This window comes from Manis pentadactyla, chromosome 2, assembly GCF_030020395.1.
Source record: "Manis pentadactyla isolate mManPen7 chromosome 2, mManPen7.hap1, whole genome shotgun sequence".
NCBI classification, from domain to species: Eukaryota; Metazoa; Chordata; class Mammalia; order Pholidota; family Manidae; genus Manis; species Manis pentadactyla.
This window is the reverse complement of record NC_080020.1, coordinates 224,797,946-224,824,204: the sequence shown is the minus strand read 5'-3', so window position 1 is coordinate 224,824,204 and position 26,259 is coordinate 224,797,946. Positions and strand designations below refer to the sequence as shown.

The following is a 26,259-nucleotide window of genomic DNA, read 5'->3' as shown; positions in this document are numbered from 1 at the left end:
ATGGAACTGAAAGTGAGCAACACAAAGTGCTGAGGAAAAACAGAGGACCAGGTCCACAAAGAGGAGTAAGAAGGATCGACACGTTACTTACCAAGAGTTAATACCTAGGAGTCTTGTTTCCAATTTACAATAATCCTAATGGCTAGCATTTATTAAAAGCCAACAAATATAAATTTCTTATATGAAGTGTGTCTCAGACACGAGCTAGCTACTTCATATGGTCACCCCTGTGCTTTACAACAGCCCTGCAGAGCAGGGGTCAGAACATACTGGCCACAGAAGTACAGCACACATCAAACAAGTGGGGTGTGCTTCCCACAGTCGGCTGGGCTAGGGGTGTCTCCTCTCTTCTTACCCAGGTCTGGCTATCAAAATGCACAGTCCACTTGTTATCTTCAGGGTTTGGACATAAGTATCTCACACACACACACACACACACCCCTATTTGTATTTATTAAAGGTCACTTGTTCTTCTGCATTGTAAAACTACTACACTCTCACTAAAGATGGTTTGAAAAATTCAAAAGAATAGGTAACAAAAAAAAAAAAAAAAAGGATATTTCATCACAATTCCAAGATGCAAACACAATACTGCCAGCATGTATTTTCCCTGTCTGCAATGCAGGCTAAGATTAAGAAAAAAATAATTTTTATGTAAGTATAAGATGTATTTAAAAATGTGCCCACCTAAGTTAGTTTGATAGATTTTAACACACGCATGTAATCAGCACTAAGACTAAGAACATACCACCACCCAAAGCCCAGATACTTCTCTTGTGCTCACTTCCCACCACCGACAAGATCAACACTATTCCAACTTCCAGAGGCATAAATTAATTTTGCCCATTTTTATTTTATATGAGTGAACTTATGTTCTCCTTTGTGTCTTATCTCTATTCACTGAACATATATTCATTCATGTTCTTGCAAGCGACTGAAGACTGTCCAACTTGCTGTTAAGGTAATGCTGTTATACTGCTAATGAAATAGCATAACGTGGCTATATCAGAATTTATCCCTTCTTCTATTGACAAGCATTTTAGTACTCTCTAATTCTCAGCTAATAGCAGTAATGCTGCCCTGAACATGCTAATTAATACTTATTATCTTTTGGTGTATATATGCATTTCCGGGTATATACCTAGCAATGAAATTACTAACACATAGAGTTATACATATGTCCACACTTAGTAAATAGTGCCAACGAAACATTTTCTAAATTGGTTTTAGTAATTTATACCCTAAACAACAAGTACAAGAGTTCAGGTTGCTCCACATACATGCAAATACATTGTATTAAATGTCTTTTTCCTTTTAGCAACACTAGTGAGTACGTAATGGTATCTGTCGGCAGTTTTAATTTTCATCTCTCAATTGACTAATGAAGTTGAACACATTTTCGTGTATTTACCGGCCATATGAGTGTCCTCATTTCTGAAGTGTCTTTTCAAATCTTTTGCCAATTCCTCTGTTGGCTGTCTTTCTTACTCATTGGTAGGAGTTCTCTCTATGTTCTGCAAACACTCCCTTATTAGATATATGAATTAGGAACATGTTCTACTAGTCTACAGTCTATTTTTTCATTGCCTGAATGGTGTCCTTTAATACCAAGATCTTAAATTTTAAATTACTCCAACTAATTTTCATTTTATGCTTAGTATTTTTTGTACTATATTTAAGAAATCTTTGCCTACTCTAAGATCACAGATACTTTTATGTTTTCCTTGCCATGCAGTATTTTTGCTGTAAATAAAATATTAAGACAGTGTACTTAGTAGCCCTCTTCTATGCACTCATATCATCATATGCATGATTTTAACGCACCTACCGCATTACAGTGGTTATGACTGTGCTCTTGTCTTCCCAACTAGACAATAGCTTTTCAAGACAGGGACTCTGTTTACTCACTATTATATCCTCAGAATAGGTGAAAATCCTTACTCCATAGTTTGAATCTGTAGATATGTGTAAGAAGTGTGGTTTTATTGCACTATTTAAATGTTTGAAGATACATTTTCTAAAGCCTAATATGTTTTACCTATAGTAGCTAAGTGTTATTCATGTAAAATTTCATATCACATTTTCAATTCCTGTTCATCTTTAGAAATTTCTTAATTGAGAAGGCATTTGAATGATTTGAGTGTCATCAACTAATCCAAGTATAGAACTAAAAATATAAGCATGGTAAGAAATATGGCATTTAAACAGACTGCAACTTCATTCAGAGGAAAATCAAATCAACTGAAAGATATTAAAAAATGCAGGCTATAAAACAATCACTCCATTTTATAAAATGAACCTAATTTTACTTCTGTTCATATATGGATAGATTAACTCAACACAGGAACCTAAAACATATGAAACTTAAAAGTTTGTTTCAGAAGATAAATGAAATTCACATGCTCAGAAATGTATGTGATAAAAGTATTTTCTATAGGAGATTCCCCTAATGAGCCATTTTACTTGGGGGCAGTCTCCCAAGATTACAGTAACCAGAGTCATTAATGAGGAAAATAGTTTTCTTTCAACTTCATGTAATGGGAAAAGAAAAAAGAGATTAGGCAAAATTTACTCCTGAAGTGCACTTTTTATATTCATAGCTGCACAGTGATTTAGTCTATGACAGCAGAAACAGATTAATTCCCAAAACCATATCAACAACTCCCAGCATAAAATTTAACATGAAATCTCATTAATGTCAGGTGTGTTACACAGCTCAAAGGTTACCTTACCAAGCACAAATAATAATATTTTTCAAATGCTACAACAGACACCATTACCAAACAGGTTCACAATAACAAGGACAGTTCAAAACACCAAGCTTGGCTTACAGAAACAATTCTTGTTCATCAATTACTATAATGAATAATCTTAATAGGAGCTGCTTTCTCTGGTGCTGGTAATACAAAGGTTAATTTCTGAGACCCCATTTTGTCTACTGCAAACTGAGTTGGGGGTACACATAAACTAGGTAAAGATTACAAACTAAACTCAACCACTCTCTCTTCTCCTCCAACATATATTTTTTAACAGTTCTAAGTACTCCTCTGTACCTAACACTGATGGCAAATTTCACCCTGAACTCAAAATATGAAGTACACCATCTTTGACAGTAATACATTAACAGTAGGGGACTTCAACACCCCACTTACATCAACGGACAAATCATCCAGACAGAAACACCAATAAGAAAACAATGACTTTGAACAACACATTGGACCAGACGGACTTAAAAGATACATACAGGACATTCCATCCCAAAACAGCAGAACACAACATTCTTTTCAAGAACACTTAGGACATTCTCCAGGATAGAGTACATGTTAGGCCACAAAACAAGTATCAATAAACTTTAGAAGATTGAAATCACACCAAGCATCTTTTCTGAACACAATGGTATGAAAAAAAAAATCAATTATAAGAAAAAAAACCTTGAAAAAATACAAACATGGAAGCTAAACAGCATTCTACAAAACAACCATGGGTCAATGAAGAAATCAAAGAGAAAGTTAAAAAATAGTTGGAGAATAATGAAAAGAAACACAATAGTTCAAAATCCTTAGGATGCAGCAAAAACAATTCTAAGAGGGAAGTTTATAGCATTACAGGCCTACCTCACGAAACAAGGAAATTCTCAAATAAACAATATATCTCTACAGCTAAAGGAACCAGAAAAGGAACAAAACCCAAAGTTAAAATAAGGAAGGAAATAATAAAGATCAGAGTGGAAATAAATGAAATAGAGACTAAAAGAAAATACAAAATAGCAATGAAACTAAGAGCTGGTTCTTTGAAAAGATAAACAAAATTGATAAAACTTTAGTAGACTTACCAGAAAAAAAGAGGACTCAAAATAAAAAATGAAAGAGAAGTTAAAACTGACACCACAGAAATATAAAGTTATAAGAAATTAGTATGAAAAATTATATGTCAACAAACTGGACAACTTAAAAGAATTGGATGAATTCCTAGAAACATACTATCTCCCAAGAATGACCCAGGAAGAAACAGAAAATCAGAGCAGATCAATTACTAGGAATGGAACTGACCCAGTAATCAAAAAACTCCCAACAAACAAAAGTGTGGGACCAGAGAGCTTTACAGGAGATGTTTACCAAATGGTTCAAGAAGTGTTAACACCTATCCTTCTCAAACTATTCCAAAAAATTGAAGAGGAAGGAAACCTTCCAAATTCATTCTACAAGGCCAGCATCAGCCTGATACCAAAACCAGACAAAAAACACAAAAAAAAACAGGAGATTACAAACCAATATCCCTGATGAACAGGGATGCAAAAATGAAATATTAGCAAACCAAATCAAAACTGAAATAGATTCATAAATACAAAGAACTGGTGATTGCCAGAAGGAGTGGGGTGGTAGATAGGCAAAATAGGTGAAAGGAATAAAAGGCACAAACTTACAATTATAAAGTAATAAGTCACAGTGGTAAAAAGCGCAGTATAGGGAATATAGTCAAATTTTTAAAAAAAGAAATGATGCTACATTTAGAAGTATCTGTCAGAGGAGCAGCAGAAAAACACCCCGTGGAGTACATCAGTCTGATGTGCGACTGCTTCAGTTCATCTGCTAATTACCAGGCCAGTTACTTACATGTCCCCTCCTCTGGGAGTCATGGGCCCCTAGACATTTCCGATGGAAGCTATAAATCCTTTCGCCAGAGAACTGAATGCACATGCATGTGCACACATATGAACACATAAACAGAAACACACACACTCCAAATTTGGCACACTATTTCAGGGGCTTTAGCAACCAAATACTTCTTGGATCTCAGGATGCTTGGACCCAGATTAAGAGAAAAATAGAGGTATAGAAGGTCTATTTTTATCTTTTTCCATGCCCTCTTTTTTAGTCAGTTTTGATAAATTATTTGGGTTTCTAAGTGTATCCACAACATAAATTTACTGAGCACGTGTTTCCGGCATGCCTACTGTGTTTAAGACCCAGGGCTAGGTAACAAGGTTACCATGCTGATTATGTTATGTACCTTGCTCTCAAAGAATTCATAATATATTAGGAAAGAAAGGTAAATAAAGCAATTTGCCTTACTTTACCAATAACTAACAACTTATCAAATTGGACCCATTCAAATATTCCTCCAGTATAATAACTGCCCATCATGTCCACATCTTACCTTCATCCTCATTTTACTCATTCTTCAATATTTCTGACATCATTCTAACAGCAAGAGACACTATTATAAATGTTGAAAATATAGCAAAGAACCCGACATAGTTCTTGCCACAAAGAGTTGACATGTCAAGAGGAGGTAAGCAAAAAATAGACATACAGCATATCAGAGAAGTGTACCAGCTAAATGATCAGAGCTAGGGAGAAAAATTAAGTAGTGCACTGTGAGGGGGGGGAGGGGGCAGTGGGTAGAGACACAGTGATGGTGTGTCCAGAAACGAGGGAAGTTTTCACTGCACAGACACCTGAGCAGAAACCTGAAGAAGTGAGAGGACAAGTCATCAGATATTTGGGAGAAGAACACTGCAGGTAGAATACAGTAGGTATACAAAGGCCCAAAGGCAGAAGTTGCTAGGAATGTTCAAAGAATGGCAAGAGGGCCAATATGCCTGGAGTCTGCTGAGCTGAGTGAATGTTGTGTGGGGAGAGGACTGTGGAAGCGAGGGAGGTAAAGGCAAACAGTAGGGAAGACAGATCATGGGTGTCCTTGTTGGAGAGTGTAAACAGTTTTTACTCTGAGGAGTCCAGCCTGATCTGCCATATTTTTAAAGAACTGTTCTGGCTGCCTTGTTAAGCACAGCAGGGGAAAGGGCAGAAGCCGGCAGCCAAGTACAACACTACTGTAAACTCGGGTGAGACACGCTGGTAATTCGGACCAGTGTGGTAACAGCGGCAATGCTACACTATGGTCCAAGTCCAAGTCCAATGGGAAAGTGGAGCCAAGAGGATTTCTTGATAAGTTTGCATGTTATGTAGGAAAAAGAAGAATCAAGATCAACAACACAGTTTATGACCTAAACAACTAGACAGATGGATCTGCCACTCCCTGACACAGGAAAGACCCCAGAAAGAACACTTTTGTTGGCAAGGTTGAAATTAGTGGTTCAATTTTAATATATTGAGATTAGGACATCTATAAGAAATACAAGCACAGATGTCGGGTTGGCAGCCTTACACACAAGTCTGGAACTCAGAAGGTCAGAGCTAGAGCTACAAAGCACAGAATTGTGTGCACAAAGTCGGTACTAAAGTCATGATAATGGGTGAGAGCATCTAGGAAATGAGTGCAGATGGAGAAGAGCTTTAAAAACTGATGCTTGGGGAATCAAACATTTGGTTGGAGGGTTGAGGAAGGACCAGAAAGGATGATGAGAATTAGCTGCTAGGGAGGCGTGAACAAGACAAATGGTTTGTCCCCAAAATAGTGACAGGTATGCATCCAATGTTACTGATGGGTCAAATAAGACAAAGACTTGAGATTTGTCCCATGGATTCAGCAAAAAGAGGTCACTGCTAATCAAAAAATGTTCTGGTGAAACAATGAAGAGAAAAATCCTCATAGGAAGTAGTCAAAATATAAAAGAGGAAAAGAAGGCGTGGCCAGTGTTAAGAGGAAAGCAAAGGAGTATAATGAAAGCCCCTCAGAGCAGCACACGAGACTATACAGGGTACGTGATCAGAGCACGATGCCGCCTTAGAAATAAAAGGAAACTGCTAAAGCCTGCACATTTCACTGTGACTAAGACAACTTAAATGTATTATTTTTGGAAAATATCTTTTGCAAGTGTATTTCAGTAGCAAATCTAGATAAAAAGTAAAAAAATATTCCTTATTACTAAAAAAGCTGTGCTAAAACTTAAAACGAAACAAATATATTAGAAACACATAGGCCCTATAAAGAAAGTGCAGAATAAAAGGAGGAAGGAAATCTGAATTCTAACAGTGGTGCTAAAAGAGGAGGCAGCTAATTTAAACCTTTGTGAGGAATGGAAATCTGTGATACAGATTCGCCAGCCCATCAAAATGGTGTGACTCACTCCTGACCACCAAGCTCTCAACTAGGCCAACCCGTTACCGTACAGGCATGCCAACAAGCAGAGCAGCTCCTCGGGTCAGATCTTCCTGAGAGAAAACACAGTACTGACTGAAATGCCGGAGTGGGTCTTCTGAACTGTGCTGGCTGAACCGTGTTTTCATCTAGTTCCCTGACGTCATGATCACCATGCACTCATCTCTCACAGAGAACACTCTTCAGGTAATGTTGTCAAAAAAAAAAGTACAAAACAAAAATCCGTGACCTACTGTGTTTCCAGTGAGAGGCTGGCATCACAACAGAGAACACGGCAAAGCCAGCACCGACACAAAGTTATGGAGGAGAAACCACAATGGGAAACTTTCTACCTCAGGAGCCCACGTCTAGCCCTTTATCCCAGGGCAACACCAGCATGATGATGCCAAGGTATGTACATAAGCAGCTCAGGGCAGTTCAATCTAAAAGGAAGGAAAAGTACATGCAATCTAAATGTCCAAAAACAAAAAGAAATAAATCATGGTACCTGCATCAAATGACCATTATCCCACTATTACATAAATGGTCTGCAATGACAGGAGCAGCTGTCCATAACACAACATTACATGAAAAAAGCAAGCTTCAAGGCAATCTATGCAGTATGAATCCATTTTAGTCTAAAAGACAAAGTAATAATTTTCCAGGAGACAGAGTTATACAGAAATTCTGCCTACACTCAGAAAAAGTCTGGAAGGATATATATATATATAAACTCAAAACTGTTTACTTCTGAGCAGTTAAGATTCATGGATCGGGTGGAGAAAAAGAACTGAGAGAAGAAAGAGAATTTATATTTTAATTTATTATTAATATTTTTTTTATATTTTAAAAAATCAGAAAGTTACCAGAAATTTCCAAGGACTTCTTGTGAAAAGTTAATAAACGTTAATATTTCAACATAGATTTTTTTCATATCTGATTTTTTTTCCCCACTTACAAGAAATAAAACACATCAGATAATGTTGATTATCTAAGCCCCTATGGATTAGATAACTGGATCGTTAAAATAAACGCCTGTACTATTTTTGTAATTTAAAAAAGTCAAAACTATAAAACTCATAGAAAGAAGCTTAGCAGTAAATCCTCACACCCTTAAGTTAGGCGCAGATTTCTTAGACACAATAGCAAAAGCACACACTGTAAAAGAAAGTATTTCATCAAGAAACTGGACTTCAGCAACATCAAAAACTTTTGTACTTCAAAGCCACCATCAAGAAAGTAAAAAGTCAGGTTATATTCTGAGAGAAAAATACTTTCAAATCATGCATCCAATAAAGGATTTGTACCTGGAATTAAAAAAAAAACTTTCAGAGCTCAACAAGACAAATAATCCAGTTTAAAAATTAGCAAAATATTTATAACCATTTCACCAAGGAAAGTACAGGAGTGGCCAATAAGCACATTCAAAGATGCTCACCATCTTCAGTTATTCGGAAAGCACATGTCAAATTAAGGAGATTCTGCACACATCCACAAGAATGGCCTTAGTCCAAAGCCCATCAATAACAAGCGTCAGTGAGGATGTGATGGAGCTGCTGCCTTTGCACTTCCTGGTGGGAAGGTAAAACTGCCACTTTGGAAAACAATTTGGCAGTTTCTTCAAATGTTAAACACATGTATACCATACGAGGCAGGAGTTCCACTCCCAGGTACCTACATGAGAGACCAAAACCCATTTCCATAAAAAGATTTGCCCACTGAAGTTCGCAGCAACATTATTTCATGATAGCTAAGAAGTGGAAACAACGTAAATGTCCATCAGCTGGTGAATGGAAAAAGAAAAGGTTCCATATTGGAATACAATTGCCACTTTGCTCCCTTTTATTTAAATATTTCTAAACAATCCTTTCCTAGGTTCAGAATAGCTCTATGCTTAGCTCGTGCCCCAGCTCCAAACATTAATTAGTCCAGTTGTATAAAATCTGTAGCCACTTAAAATGTTCACAAGTTTTCCCACAGTGAAAATGATTTTTTAATGGAAACCTTGTATATAATCCATTTCCAACTCTAATTAGATTTATCTGGGGAAAACACCATTGGCTAAATGATGTAACTAGTACTAGCTAAACAAAATGTCAATATGCTCTGAGTGATGGAATACTGTTATATCTAAAAAACACAATAACCAACATTAATAAGACACTAGAAAACTGTAATTTTGGTAGTTATTCACAAATTACACATTTTGTTCTATTTATAAACAAATATTTTGTTCACAGGGACAACAGCCAATATCTTCAAACTTGTAGTAAAGCAAATTCTGCTGCACAGCAATCCCATCTTTCCTTTGCTGGATATATAAACAAAAACCACTATGTTCACAACTGAGTAATGAAAGTCTTGAGCATTAAGCAGATTACACATACAGTCAGCTCTCATTTATGAGTTATAATTTAATGCGGTCATTACATCAACTGTGAATGGGTAACACACAGCATCCTGTAGCTCGGCACTCCATTTTATCTAATAATATTACAGTAGCTATAATATTCTGAAATGCGCTTCACGAATCAAAGCCACAGTGCTCACCCAGGGTTTGGACTAGCACTTCAGGAGATCCAGATCTCTTACAACTGGCTGGAAGAGGACAAAGGAAGACAGGAAAGCTTTTAAGGAGCTTAAAGAAAAAAAGCAAAAGGCAGGACTGGGGGTGTCAGCCAGTCGTTCTCGAGGAGCTCCTGTGCCCCAAGTGGAACACGGAAGGGCTGCTGGTGGTCTCCTTCACCGACTCGACAGACTCCAGCGGAGACGCTGCTCCCACTTGCAGAGATACACCATGTCCTACTCCTAAGAAGCCACTTAGGGGGCAGGCTGACACTTTCTCATCCATCAGAGGAAGACAAAACAGGAGAACCAAAGGCACAAAGGCTTTTTATGGATATTAAAAAGAAGGACAGGGATTCAGAATAAGCTCACACACCTGAACTCAAACACTTGAAATCCTGTACCAGGGAAATGACACATCCCTTACAGTGGCCAAAACATAACATGATCTCAACAGCTACCATAACACATACATAAGAGTCAAATGGGAAAGTCCTTATATTTTCAGGCTTAATCTACTTTCTAAATAATTTTTAACTAAAACCTAATCTTTACACAGTGGGAGTTTTCAACTGAGCTTTATCAAACATTCCCCAGGCACTCACTATATGACAATCACCCTACGGAGAGTATGAGGGAAAAGGACATGCCTCCAGTTACCACACAATACCTAACCATACCATACAAGTGCCAACACAGTGACCTGTGAGTGTGCGGGCATAGAGGAGGATGACAGGCAGAGGATTCAAGAAACACTCCACAAAGACAATGACTCTTCAGATGGGGCAAGATGTATGAGCAGTTAAAAAACTAACTCAACATCACCAAAGGTGTGGAAAAGCCTACTCAGAGGATGGTGCTAAGTTCAGCAAGACTGGCGCACAGCACACACATGCCTGGAAGACACGAGGTGAGGCTGGAGTGGGGGACACGGCTGGACAAGTGGGGAAGTATCAGAGGTTCAAACGACACAAAACTTGGGAAAAAGAAGATCTCATTAAAAGTAGATCTTCAACTGGCCCTCGAAAGATAGTAAGTTTGCCAATTCCTCTTTATAGAACACTTAGTAACTGCTGGCCAATGTAAGAACTGCCCTGAACCCCATGGAGACAGCACCACAGAATTTCACGTGCTTTCATATCCAGTGAGAAAACCCAAAAAGTAACTAATTGGTACAAGTCCAAACACACTAAAGGACAAATGTCCCCACACCACTGCAGGCCCTAGAAAATGCTATGGCACCTACCCAGAGGGAGCCCAAGAAAAAAAGTCCACTGTATGCTACACTGAACAGGAGACAACAACCTCCACTGAGGGTCTGACCTTCTAGAACAGGGATGCCCAATTCTAGTAAGCCAGTGACCTCATATGGCTATTTAAATTTAACTGAATTAAAATTAAATTTAAAAATTCATCCCTTGGTTGCACAGCCATTCAGTGCAATGAATAGTTACATGTGACGAGTGACTACCATTCCAGGCAGCAGAGATACAGGGCAACTCCCTTACAACAGAAAATTCAACAGCTCAGTGCTGGGCTGGAGTCTCTATTACAGAAGGAATAGGAGACAACTGCCTTAAGAGTAAAACAATCACATTACAGACAACTCTGAGATCCTCAGATCACTTAGTACTGAACTAGGGACACACATGTATATTCAGTACATGTTTGTCAAACTGATATAGGAGAAAGACTTATGGAAATGAGATAGTTAAATATATTCTGTGGGGCAAAAGTTAAATATCTTTGCCCTAACTCCATCAATAAGATTCCACCGTGGAAGCTTCTAAAAGTAACTAGACAGTAGACAACTACAAATGAATGCAGAAAAACAGATACAGCAAATTAAAAGAGAAAAAAAGATTAGATACAGCTCCCTACAACAGATACGTTCCAAATAGTTCCTAGAAAAATGAGTGACATTTTACACTCTGAAAGTGAAGTTTACCATTGAAAGGAATCCTATGGAAAACCAATCCATAAAGAAGATTATCATCTCTTAAATTATCTAATTAAAATATAAAATCTGAGCTACTTTCTTCAATCTAAAATAATGACAATTTTATGTTACTAGAAACAGTCATGAAGGATTATATTCCATAAAGCAAACACTGACCAACACAAGAGAGCTGTCGGGTATACATACTACTACTTTTCTCTCCAGGAGGAACTACCATGAGACACATACCTACTTAATGATTCAATTTTACTCATAAGAATCTTAATAAGTAAAGGGAAAAAGATAAAAAGCCAATAGGAAATAGGCAAGAGAAGGAACAGGTAGCTCACAAGAAAGGATCTCTCCTAGGATAATTCCATCTCATTAGTAATCAGAAAAATGCAAATCAGAATCCCAAATAAACATCACTAAACACTTAAAAATGCCAAGGTGCTGGAGTCAAGTAAATGGCAATCTCAAACACAGCTGATAAGAGTGCAATCAGGAAAACCACTCTGGAAAATCATTTGGATTATCAACCGAGGAGGAACATATACTTTTCTGCTAGCTCACACTTCCAGGACTAGGCATGTAGACATCACAAAGAAAGATATGCATGTGTGCATTAAAGACATGTATAAAATGATGCAGCATTATTTTTAGTAACCAAACTGAAAAGAAACCAATGCCAATCAACAGCAGAATGGATAAACTGTAATTCATGCACACTGCAGTTAATTTCCACACAGCAATAACAATGAGAAAACTACACTACATGTAACAGCATGGATGAATCTCATAAACATAATGTGAAGCGTAACTTTTTCCATAAAGTACAAAAACAGGTAAAATGAAACTACCATGTTGGAAGGGATGTGACAGTTATCAAAATTATTTAAAACAACAAAAACACAAAATCTGATATGAGGATAAGAAAGGAGAGTGGTGACCTCTGGAAGGAGAGAGAAGCATTAGAAGTTACTGGGCAAGGATGTCAAGGATTGGTGGAAGGGTGGTCATGTGCTATTTCTTTACCTGCATGGTTGATATCTGTGTGGATATTGTGCGATAATTTATTGAGGTGGACATTTTTGTATTGTGTATTTTTACATATGAATGTTAATTTCACAAAGAGGTTGAAAAAAAAAAAGAGTTCCATACACACACCTCACACACAACGTCAGGTGGCCTATTTCATTCCTTACAGAGCCACCTTTCAAATTCTTCCCCCGCCACTAACTTACCTCGTGTAGTGCTCTACTAATTAACGGTGAAACACTGATATTCTCCCCTCCTTCTGGATGCATCTGGAAATTCACTCTTTGATACAGAATCTGAAAAAGTAACATGATACATTATCAAGGATTTATGCTTATAAATTTTCCTCTCTTCACAGTGAAGTCTGGACATTTAAAAAGTATTCTTTTGAGGAAAAAAGTTGCTATTTCATAATGAATAGTTTTTGGTAACAGGCTTACTTTAGGACTTCATGGATACAATGAGGATAAAGCATTTTCAGAAGTGGGAATTAAACTGTGAAAAACCTGATGTACAATGTAATCAATGACTATGACATGAAAATGTGAATTTCAGAATCTCTTCCTATCCTAACAGGGTTTTGCAGCAAAAGCACTATCCTCCCTCATGCTGACCTATACTGTGAATTTTAGGAAACTGAGCATCACCCCAACCAAAGCCCACTCGCTTGCTGCTTCCAAAGGACCTCTAAGGATTGTGTTAATGATTTCAACTGATACAGTTGTAAGTATATTCTACTTGACCTTTTCTTATATGTTTTATTTTTGACAATACTAAACTTTCTCTCTTATATTCAGTAATCTATTTCCTGATATTACTGTTTTTCCCATATCCACCTTGTACCATTTCTTCCATACTGTAAGTAAAGCCACTATTTTATATCTCAATAGCTTCAGATTCTTTTTAAGAGAGAAGCTATTTTCCTTTCATAAAAGTATCCTATTATTAAAAGACAAAAGACCACAAATCTCAGATCCATACACCCAACAAAATGCACTTCATACAGTTCAGAATTTACTTTATTGGGAGTACTTACTTCTGTCTGCAGGGAGCTACTAGCCGCCAAAAGAGGTTCAATGCTGCTCGGGGGGCAATGGGTCAAAGCAAAAGCCATGAGCTCTTGCCGAGTGGCCAAGTCCCCATAACTTTCCGATTGTCCTAACTGGCTACAAACATCCCAACTTTTCGAATAACCTGCAAAATAGGCAAGAGAAAACAAACTTATTTTCACAAGAAGAAAAATCTCCACTCTAACATGAGAAATTCAATGGTTTTCTGCTCAGTCTTGTGTTACTAAAGCAAAGTCATAGTCATTGGTGATGCATATTTTACATAAGCAGAAAAACATAAGGATCTAAGGTAGAAAAGATATATTAGGCTGGTCTGTTATCCAAGAAGTTCAGCACTACTCTAGACATTCTGATAAACTGCTCTATTCTAGATTCCCTGACAATGACTACAAGTAATCTCCTGAGCTTTGATGTGGAGTAAAAAGCTAGATTCCGAATTCAGAAGACTTGAGGGTGTGGCCTAACCCTGTTTAGGCATATATGAGTCTCAGGGAGTTGCAAGTATCACACTTCCTTCACTATTTCAAAGGAACAATAATGATGATGTCTTATTCACTGGGTTGTTGAAAGGATTACAAAACATTTGTATTTAAAAACACTTCGTAAACTGCAAATGCTTAAAAAAAAGAATTACGGATAGCTGCACAGAATCATTCATTTCAAAGAAGACAGACATTGAAGGACAGTGCCAAGAACACAGTCGGCCCCTGACTCCCAGCAGACATCATTTTCCCCACACAATTTTATGCTTTGAATTATCATACACTTGTATTCTTATTTGAAGGAGTTCCAGTTTGAAAGTAGGGTTTTGGTTTTCCCTAAATAAAATTTCAACCCAGAGTAATTTCTCTAAATATATAAAATAAAAATTAATCCAGGTGCCACTCTTACAGGATAAAATTATTACAAAGCTCTTTAAGTGAACTATTTCAGAGTAATGTGACATTTTTTTCCAGAAAACCATAATTATTCTGAACTTAGTGTTATAGTATGGAACATAGCTTTTATGAAATGAATTTTATAATGCTGAGGTTATAAATCACTGAATTTGTGCCCAGTTTTGAACATTTGCACAGAGGTACTAACAAAGACTCTCTCCCTGACCAAACCTCAGTCAGGCAGCTCTGCAGCCTATTTCTGGCAGGCCCACACCTCGGCTTGTCCTTGCTGAGCCCGTACAGCCCAGTTTTACCAATAATCCTGCTAAGTCAGGTGACAGAGAACATCCCACACTTGATAACTGGTCATTCTTGATATCTGATCAAATTCCTCATCCCTCACTCTCAATACACAATCACCCTGTCCTGCCTTCAGCAAGAATCCTGTCGTTTGAGCAGGAATCCCACCAACCGCCATGTCTCATTGTAGTAATCTTCCACCCACTGACCCCTCTCTCTGCTCCTTGGCTATCAATCCCCAGCTGTCCTTTATTTGGAACTGAGCCCTCTCTCTCTACCCTACTGCTTTAACATACATTACATATATGTTAAACATATAGTTTTAACATACATTACAAAAGTCCCAAATAAAGTCTTTATTACTATTTTTAACAAGTCTCAAAATAGTATTTTCTTCAACAGCACACACACAAAAAGGATGAAAACCCAAAATACACAGCTCTCTGAGCTGTCATGAAGTGAAGCACTACAATTTCAGTCACTCATTATGAATGCAGACAGTGGGTAAAAAGATGTGCTCGGGCAGTGGGTACAAAGTAATAATTGGGCACAGCTACAGAAAGATGATTTAGTGCAGAGAGCCCACAATAAGACTGCATCGCTTCCTACCCTATTGGAGAATGTGCTCTTTAATAAAGAGATTATTCCACAAAAAAATCTGAATTCAGAGACCTGAATTTGAACTTCAATATGAGAAATTCTAGGGTTACAAACTACTTCCCAATTTCTCAACATTATTTTGAAAATCATGTTATCCTTCAAAAAAATTAAGTAGAAATATTTACTGTATAGTCACAAATTACAGATACACTGAAAAATTTAAATTTTCTTTTCTATAAATAATACCTCAAAAGGCATTAAAACAATAGGGAAAGGAAAACAACCAAAATCTCAGATAAAATATGAGCCCTGAGCCATTAAAATATTTATATTAATATGTAAGCACATGGCATACACACTCATCAGTGTTCACAATATGTTTCCCAAGTCTGATGAGCAAAATGTGGCTGGCTTACCAATCAGGCCAATTGATTTCAGAATAGCCCTTTTCCATTATTCATCATGTAAAAAGGACATGAGCAAAGTGATAAGTAAGCAGTCTACTTCACCTGTGGCCATCAGCTCCTGACAATGGGCACTGGCTGCTTTGTAGTCATGGAAACGAAGTGCTTGCTCAACCAGAAGGATGAGAACCTGTCCACGCCTTTCTTCTGCATCTTCACCTGTGAGCACAAGCAAATGACTTGATAATGGCAGCATCAGCTGACAAAAGACCTCATTAACACTGTCTTCTGAATTAATTCAAAAATTAAAAGTAGTGAATAAGCTTATTTTTAAAAGATTATAGACAAAAGGTCACAGCAACTTTGACTTTCCAATCTATTTGTTAATCCTGGAATTAGTTCTAAGTTTCCTAAGAAACCAGTGATTAGTATCAGCCCCAGAGCAACCATTCCAACCTAAGCAAAGAGGGAAAATTTTCCTCCCAAAAGGGACTTTAAGCTTTTTGCTATTTCTTTTTTTGTAGTTTGCCCCTTAATGTTCTGTTTCTAATTACAATAAATAAAATTATAAAGGGGGAAAACTTAAACAGAAAGTACAAATGAATATAGTTTGCTGATGGTATTTATCTTATTATAATGTCTAAATTGTAAGAACACATTAAAATACAGTTTATGTTAACACAAAGACCTTATTTCCCAAGAAAGTTCTTAGCTGTCTGTCTTGCCGAAGGATTTCGCCTCCAGGCAAGTTCACCATGGATTCAATGTGACCACAGAACATTTTTGAGGTAAAAGGGTTATACCCAACTTTACTCCCACAGTGGCAGGTCCATCACTAAAATCCCGTTCACTAAGAGAGAGTCTGCATGGGCAAGCTGGTCTCTGCCTCTGGGCCTCTCTACCCCCACAGCAGCCATCTCAGTCTCTGTCCTTGGCACTGCCACCACTCCGGCCTCTGCTCTCCCACAGCCTTGCAGCCGTGCCACTGTGTCGCCCAGAGCACTGGGCGGGGCTCTTTATATAGAGTCAGTAGCAACACATTGCCCACCCGTGTGCAGTGAGCTAGCCAGCCAGGGCCAGGTGAGAATCCTGGCCACAGGAACCTTCAATTTATCCACACTCCGCCCCTCCAGGATTCTTGCCTCTCACTCTATGTGCCCTCAATCCTCTGCAATGGTCCCTGTGCAAGGAAGCTGGAACACTATAACCAAATTTCATAATCTACTGACAATATACAAATAACAAAAATTAAATAACCCTCAAGCCTGAGGAAATCCATTGCCACCAAGAGGTCATACTGGCTGTATTCTAACCAGTTCTACTCAAATGAGTTAACCAAAAGGACCGTGGGTGGGCCTTACAATACCCACCTTCCCCAGCCTCCCCAACAGAAAGTCTTGCAGACACACAGGCCGATCCTGTTGCTTTGTCTCTGCCTCTGCTTTGTCCTCAGCGGCCGGAATGGCTGCTCCGGTCTCAGTTGTTGCCACAGCTCCAATCATCCAGTTTCTTCTGTCTGCTCCTGCCTTTTCAAACCAACCCACATCTGGGTCCCATGACCTTCATGGGGTCCTTTAAATGCTTCCTTCGAGAAGCAGACCGTGTTTCCTTTTGTGCTGGAGCCTGAGGCAGAGCCTGGAGTGCCCCACAGCCTAGGGAGGGGGCTGCGCCTCTCCTGGAAGAACCTGCAATTGTTGAGTCCTCCAGGCTTTCCACCAGCTTTCACCAGGTGGGGTCTCAACCCAGGAGGGCCTCCACACCCACCCGTTCGTCAGACCTCTGCTCCTCCATTTCTGCAGCTGACGGCCCCACTCCATCCTTCCCCTGCCCCACGGCCACTGGTAGCCTGCGCTCTCGTGCTGCTGCTCCTGCACCTGTCCCACCGCACCTGGCAGCCTGCGCTCTCGTGCTGCTTCTCGTGCCGCTGCTCCTGCACCTGCCCCACGGCACCTGGCAGCCTGCGCTCTCGTGCTGCTGCTCCTGCACCTGCCCCACCGCACCTGGCAGCCTGCGCTCTCATGCTGCTTCTCGTGCCGCTGCTCCTGCACCTGCCCCACGGCACCTGGCAGCCTGCACGCTCTCGTGCTGCTTCTTGTGCCGCTGCTCCTTCTCGGGCCTTTGCTCCTTCTTGTGATGCCTCCTCTTGGCCCTTTGCTATTTCCACAGCACTTTGCAGTGACACCACCCCAGTCAGTAACAAATTTGCTTTCTCCTGGGGTGGACCCCAGTCCTCCACCCCTTCCCAGTACCACATGTCCACTGGGGGACACTTGAATGTCTCCCCATCCATAGGTGCAGCTGCTGAAACACTCCTTCCATGAGGGCAGCCTTTTCTTTTCCTTGGTCAATAATAAATCCTGCTAACTACCCTCAATTGTCTTGCCAATGGGCTTTAGCCCCAGGCCCCGGCAAGTCCACTAAGGATTCAATGAGAGAGGAATGATAATGGAACGTTCCTGGGGTGAAAGGGTTTATACCCAACTTTATTCCCATAGTGGCAGGGCCATCACTAAAATCCCATTCACTCAGAGCGAGTCTGCATGCGGCAAGCTAGTCTCTGCCTCTGGGCCTCTGTCCTTGGCACTGCCATCACTCCAGCCTCTGCTCTGCTCTCCTGCAGCCTTGCAGCCCTGCCACCGTGTCACCCAGAGCACTGGGCAGAGTTCTTTATGTAGAGTGAATAGCAACATATTGCCCACACATGTGTAGTGAGCTGGCCAACCAGGGCCAGGTGAGAATCCTGGCCACAGGAACCTTTATTTTATCCACACTGTCACTTCCTTCTGTGACATCTCCACACTTCCCTTTAATAAAATATATAGTTTAAGTGTCCCTCCTACATGTCCCTTTACTTTTCATTCTCTGAAAACACTACATCTTCTACCAGAACTTGAGCTTTGAGGACAAGGGTTGCTTCCTTGCTGAATTCTCAGGTCCTAGAACCAAGTTGTATATGTAACTGGGGCTCAAAATATATATATTCTCAATGAAATAAGTAAAGATCTGTCTAGAATGTCATTTTCAATTGCAAGACAAATAATCAAAAATTATAATACAAATCAATTTGTAAACTTAGGGTGAAAAGAAAAAAAAGTAAAAAACATTCTATATTTTAATGAAGCAATGAAACCTTCAAATTGTTTTCAATATATCCAGGAAGAAAAGAAAGTATGTTCATGGCCCCTGCATGTTTAAGCTATAATATGGTTTTGAAGAAAAAGTAATATATATACAGAACAAGGTGAATGAAAGGTTTAAAATATGCCCCTATCAAACTTCTTTCTGTGCTTCACACGTTTAAATAAAATTCAAGGCAAATACTGGCCCCAGCTAGTCTAAAAGAGTCTTAAGAAAAAGGGAAGATACAGCACTAAGATTCACTGTTATTATTATCAGAACAACACAATCATGTTTTAGTTAACACTAATACGTAATACGAGAAATGGAACAATATGTAAAAGTTTTCAATAATAAATGTATATATCACATTTAATATATAACCTAGTTCTTAGATAATACTCATGAAATGTTTGCATTTACTCAGAATATCTAAACCAAAAATGAAAGGGCCAGATATGATTTTTTTATTTTTTCATGTGACAGGTTGGCTGGGTTGTGAAGATATTTTTCAGTAACTAAGGTCCCCTACTTGGCTAATTTTAAGAGTCCACTGAATACCATCCCCCAACATCAAAAAAAGTGGAAACAAAGGATAAGAGTAAAGGATTCAAAGTGAGAAACTTCTTAACAGCGAAATAGTCAATGAAATGTTTAACTTATTTTGTTCCTCTTTCCTCATATTGAAAATGAGATTCATAGCTCTGCTATAAGGGGCACAGTAAGAAGTAATGTAGAAAAGTATAAAAGCATAAAGTGAGAATTATTATTGTTAATGTCAACTTTTATATGAAAATGGGTTCAGTAAGTCACATTTAAGTTCAAATATTTAACTGCTTTTAATTCTAGGAAGTTCCATTCTGAGCAAGTAATTAAAGGGAAAAACAATTTAAAATAGTCCTGAAAGATTTAGAAAAGTATTACAATCAAAATAAAACAAAATGAAATAAATTCTTAACAGCCAAGAGTATAAGCAAGTAAGATAACTATGAAAGAAAATGATTCAGGTATTTAGTCTGAAGAAGACTATGGTGGCATGACAAATCTCTGAGGATATGAAATATAATTTAGACCATCCACGAATTCTTTGGTATTCCCTTCTAAAGACGGAGCCCCTTTGATGGGGGCTGGTTAGTAATTTATTTCTAGAAGCATAAGGTGGAAATGAGTTGTGTAACATCCAAGACTAGGTCATAAAAGGCATTACTGCTTCCTGCTCACTCTCTCGTGGATCAACCACTTACAGAGAAGCTAGTTACCATGTTGAGAAGAACTTAAAAAGGCCTGAGAGGTCCATGCGGCAAAGGAACTGACGCTTCTCACCACCAGTCAGGAGGAGCTGAGGCCTCTTCCAACAGCGCAGTGAGTGAGCCGCTCCGAAGCAGACCATCCAGGCCCAGTCAGGTCTGCAGGCAGAGCCCATACATATTCCACTTAAACCCGGAAGGGCCTGTGGGACCACCTCTGTGACTAAAACACAGCGGAAATGAAGCTGCCCAAAATCCAAGGCTAGACTAGAAAACTCCATCAATCTTTGGCTGGTTGCTTCTGGGACACACTGACTCTGGGAGCCTTCAGTCACCCTATATAAGGAGGCGGAGTTCACTGAGGCCACCATGTGAAAAGACCACCATAAGAAACCACATAGAGAACAGAGCCCTGGCTACTCCACCCCCCAATTAGCTCAGTCTTCTCAGCCCTGGTGCCAGACCTTAAGGTGACACCATCCCTAGCCACTATCCAACTGCAACCTCATAGAAGACTGAACGTTCCTGGCTGGACCCCGCCAACCTCCAGAACGGGGAGAGCTGTAAGTTAATGCTCGTTGACTTAAGCCACTAAGTTTTGGGGTGGTTTGTGAAGCAGCAGTAGAACATGTTCTATGCTTCAGGTGAAAGTTCCAGCTCTGTGATCCCTTCCTTAATAACCTGCCCCCAGCAGAACATGAGCACAGCCTTTCTTCCAAGCTCTCTGATGTCTGTGTATGGAAGCTGGGCACTACCACCGCATCCCATGTGGCAGTGCAATCATTTGCTTCTCAGTCCTCCAAGATTTCAGCTTCCAGGAAGGCAGCAGCTATAACAGAACTTTGTGTCCAAAGTACCCAGCACAGAGACACCGTTTCACCTCTCCACACACCTGTTTCCTCTGTCAAGTGTGGTTAGCAAGAGGCAGTTGTGCTTGGAGAAGGAGCTAATATGTAAAAAGCATGTCAAAGAGTGTCAAAGAATGCTGGCCCACAGTACTCACTGATACATGTTAGAATTTTTATTATGTGCACTCAGGTAGCTCACAATTAAAATATGTTGAATGAAATGTAGATACTAGTCTTATGATACTGTGCTGAAGGTGTAATATAGGTTCCATATTAAAGTTTGTGCCATAAGGTGCCCAAGTTTAAATTGTTCCAAATATTAGGAAGAAAATAGTCGCAATAAAGAAAAGAGGTCTAAATACCATGTTTTCTACATAAATATACTCAGCTGGGACTGACGAATAACATTCACTACATCAAAAATTCACATAGTTGGCCAGAATCACTGATAATCCTATTTCTCTGTCAATATGACACAAGGGCAAAAATGGAAATTAATATTAGTAGGTTCATGGAAAATGCAGACAGCATCTCTCAGCCGCCTCATCAGTTTCTAAGAACTGGATTCTTATACTATCGATTCCTCCCTGATGATCAGAGTGCTTCAAAGTTTACAAAGTGCTTTTACAACACATTAACTCATTCGGGGCTCTAATAATCTGCCAGGGTGAAGCAAGAGGGTGTCATTCCTATTTTACAAATGCAGAAACTAGAGCTAACATTTTAGGCAAGTACATGGGACAGTTGGGACAGTTAGAACTGAACCAGTCTTCTGACCACTTCCTTCCCAATCATTCAAGAGACCTAGCAATGGAGGATGGACCACAATCACAGTGTCAGCATCTTCCCAGGCTGTGGCAAGTCCAAAGGTAAAGATGCTAATGCCATGCTTTCAGATAGACAAAAAAAGGACAACTGACACATGAAAATTTACTTAAACTATCAACCTTAAGAATAAGAGTCATATATATTAAAATCTTAAAACACAAATGTGTCCCCTAAATATACGAAACATATGTATTTTTAAAAGTCCAAATATAAAGATAAATCCCCTTTACTTTTGAGCCTATACTATGTGTTTTAGATAAGAACAACTTCAAACCACTCTTAATGAAACATTTGGTCAAGAACTGTTCTTACAGAGATCAGCATAAGTCAAAAATACAAAAGAAAATTTAAAGATTCTGGTAAGCAGAACAGCTTCAGAGAAACATAAAATGTAGAGTCAGATGGAGTGGCCTTGAAAGCCAGGGTCTGCATTTAACCCTGCTAAGTAAGATAATTAACTTCTCTAATCCTTGATTTCCCTTGTGAAATGGGGAAAAATACCACTTAACAGAAGATGAAATAAGACCACATTTGTGAAAGAAAACCCCACCAAATAGTATATGCACAAATTTTTCTAAGAAATTGTTCAGGTTCAAAAATATTACACTAAACTTGGACACTAAAGGTGAACTGGTAGGGCTGGCTTGTTCTATATTTAAGCTTTCTGGTTATAAATGGCAACCCTGACTTTTACTCCTGACCTCACAACCACTTCAAGGCACCCCAAAGAAGCCAGTCCTCATTTAAAAGACAGATGGTCCCAGCAGGTCAGTATATGTACACATCTTCTAGAAAAGATATCCTTGCCCAAAAGCAGTCCTTCTGACATCTGGGAGTATATATTCTGATGTTCACATAGGAAGATATCAAGAATAAATAGAAACCATATTCTGAAGATTAGCATTCAAAACTTACCTGCTACCCTCAGCAACTCAGAAAGGCCTAGAAGCTTGGCGGATTGTTTGTAGCATGTAGGGGACTGGCAAATACACTCCTTGATAAGACTGATCCGGTCAGAGCACAATCGCACTACCAAAGATAGACAAGAGACTTGTAATCAGGGACATCACAAGAGAGTATCACGATCATCCTAATTTAAGACAACCAAACAAAAGGAAAACTATGTTAGCCTCCAGAACTATAAAAAATAAGATTTTTTTAAAAAAAGGAAAATCATTGTTGCTTCTGAGTAAGTAATGTACAACATGGATCTTTTCTTTGTCACCAAACTTCTGAAATGGAAAATGGACTGGCATTCTGAAGCTAGGAAAAACTGTCACTTTTTCAAGTGCCATGTCAGGCCAGGGAAAATTATATAGAGGGCAGCATTTGTCTTTGAAAATGTCACATTCTTTCATTTATGCCTGTCCGTCCATTCACTTTGCCCCAACAATATCCATTCCAAGGTCCAAGTATCTCCATTGTATCTCCACCTCATCACTCTGGTTTGAAGGGCAGGAGTTTTTGAAGTGCTCACTGTTCCAATTTATTAACTTTTCTCCAAAAACAGGCCCATTCCTCTTATCTAAGCTAGATGTTATGAAAATAAAACTTGTCTTATCATACCAGTTCACACTATGAGGTAATTAAGAACACTTAGGGGGAAAAAAATTTAGTTAAGAGTATTATTATTATTATGTATATGCTAGGATATTTATTTAGGGTAGATGTGTCAACCTTTAAGAAGCATGGCACTACTGGGAGGCTAGGCTCCAATAAATTGAACAATGATAACAATAGTGACAACTGCTGACACTGAGTGAGTATGACCTACGTTCCAGGAACTGGAGATGCTTTCATGTGTTATAAACCCGACAAGGCCAAGGCAGGTCCTATTATCCTCAGGGGAGAACAGGGGCGCAGAAAGGTCAAGTACCTTGGCCAAGGTCACTGGAGAAGTGATGCGGCCTCCAAAGTATTTTTCACAACTTTATTCCTTTACCCATTGCTAAATCCATGGCTATCTCCCACACACCCTGTGGTCACCCAAAACCTCTTACAGGTATGTAGGAGAGGGCCCAGTGGCTGAGGAGAAAAAGGATAGAGTTTTTCTCTAAAACGGGCAATTTTTTTCTAAGTTTTTACTGTGATTTCTTTCAAACTTACAGAAAAGTTTCAAGAATGGTACAAAGAACTCCATGCTTTTTGCCAAGATTAACCAATTGTTAATAAGTTGCTCCATTTACACATGCATGTGTACAATCATGTGTGTCCTCCTTCCCTCTCCACACACATATACACACACATCTATTTTTTTCTGAACCACTTGAGAATCTGTTGCAAAATATTTTAGCTTGTTTTGGGCTATTGTTAGGATGACTATTTATGCACCTGCCAGTAGGCTGATTCTGTTGTGCACTTTACTATAAAGCAGAAGGTAGAGGTAGACTTCAGTTATTTCACTTCTCAAAAACGAGAGCCAATATCTACATCTGGGCATAACTTCTGCAGATTGTATTATTGTTCCCAGGATCCCGCAATTATTCATACGTCAGATTTTCACCTGTCTAACATTAGGCTTGGCCATATGACTTCTCTAGGCAAGGAAAGGTGAGGGGAAGTGACATATGCCACTTCTCAGCAAACACTTAAGCGTCATCACGGGATTCCACTACTCATCTTTTCCCTCCACAATGAGAATCCCTTGTTTCAGAGCAGCGCTGCAGAAATAACTGGAGCAAGAACTTGTTGTCACACACCACAGATATTTAGGTTTTTGCTACAGCCATCTAGCATACACTAACTGGTACAGTACACTTGTGGGGAAGTGGACAGGAACATGGCGTCTATCAGGTTCCCTCACACAGGGTATCTGGAGAAGCTTGTACCGCGCCTGACAGTAAACATATGCTTGCTGGGACTGTGCCGGCTTTGTTCCAGAGCCCTAATAAGAAGGTTGCCCGGAAGGCTCTGCCGCTATTTCCACGCCCCGAAAGGCGTGTTCACAGTCCCATCTGTGCCTCAGTTATTCTTCGGCCTGCCCAAATCTTAGTTCAACCTCCCAGTGAAAATCACCTGCACTAACAATACTTCAAACATTTCCTTACTTCTATCAAAAAACGGGTTTTTAACTCAATATATGCTGCTCTTTCATAGCTTTTTCTCCAAGTAAGTATTTTTTTAAAAAATTTATGGAACATCAGTACTTTAATATTTCAAATTCAGGAACTGTGAGAAAGGTACTTTCTGCATGTTTCTAATGTGATTTTCAAAACACCTGTCATAGACATTATTGTCACTCTACATATGTAAAAACCTCGGGATTTCACAGATGTTTAAAAATGGCATTATTTGATGAATTCTTGTATTCGTCTTTGAGAAGCTCTAGCCTCAGCAATTCTAGCGAGCTGATTCCCTTGCTATTACCTATCACTCTTTTTCTAGCTCGATATAATCAAGGTGGAAAACTGAAATTACACGTGGCAAAAACTCATCATTTTCTCTAAAGTTCCATTAATGAAACATTAAAGTTTGGTCTCTGCTTCCTTCCCAAAGGCATACTAATATTTCAAATACATTAAATAAATTTGGAGAACAAGATTCTAATTGAGTACAACTGCCATGTCCAAATAACTTCCTTATTTTTGAGCCTCTGCATATCACTATACCAGCTCTTTTTTACGGTTTATTGTAGGACATGCTAAATTGTATTTCAAAATGTGATTTCTCAGTTAAATAAATTCAAGTCTTAGATGTTTTTATGTATGAAGAGAATGGGTCTTCAACTCCTAAAATTCCTTCTCAAAACAGAATGAACATGAAAAGGATATGCATGCATGTATCTTTTAATAGTTGAGGATACCTCATTTTCCTGTAGATCTCACAATATATCTCAAATGTTAAAAAAAAAAAACACAGACATACACATTCACACATACACACAAGTCTCAGACATAAGCATTTATTGATCAGCTACACACATGCCAAACACTCTTACAAGGCAAGAAAAATGCATGATACCCAGCAAGCCACAGATGCGGTATGAATTTCAGTCACTCATGAATGGCATCAAAGGTGTGCAATAGAGTTACTTGTGACATTACTGAAGTGCAAATCTGAACTGTGAAGGTGAAGAAGGTCACTTAGCTGATGAGTCAAAGCACCAGTCAGTTTCATTCTCAAAAGTTTTCCACTTTCACACCTCTCCATCAATAGAGTATTGTCTACTGTTTACAAACACTGGCTCTTGAGGCAGACTACCTAGGTTTGAGTTCTAGCTCCACCTCTGACTAGCTGTGTGACCCTAAGCAAGCTACTTAACCTCCCTGTACCTTGATTTCATAACCTGGAAATTGGAAACAACAGTCACTACCTCATAGGGTATTTTTCAGAATTAATGATACACATGTACTGAGAACATAAAAATCACTCAGTAAATGTTGGT

At 39.0% G+C, this 26,259-nt stretch overlaps 1 protein-coding gene across 3 annotated transcripts in view; it reads right to left on the bottom strand.

Moving 5' to 3' along the window:
- The window catches only part of NBAS (NBAS subunit of NRZ tethering complex), a 345,656-nt gene that overhangs the window by 153,777 nt on the left and 165,620 nt on the right, over positions 1–26,259 (bottom strand). For all 3 annotated transcript variants that reach the window (XM_057497443.1, XM_057497442.1, XM_036881629.2), the window contains exons 32-35: positions 22,791–22,904; positions 15,941–16,054; positions 13,620–13,777; positions 12,790–12,879 (exon numbers count right to left, since the gene is read on the bottom strand). In XM_057497443.1, coding sequence (XP_057353426.1) covers positions 12,790–12,879; positions 13,620–13,777; positions 15,941–16,054; positions 22,791–22,904 — 476 coding nt within the window. The remainder of the gene's footprint in view (positions 1–12,789; positions 12,880–13,619; positions 13,778–15,940; positions 16,055–22,790; positions 22,905–26,259) is intronic.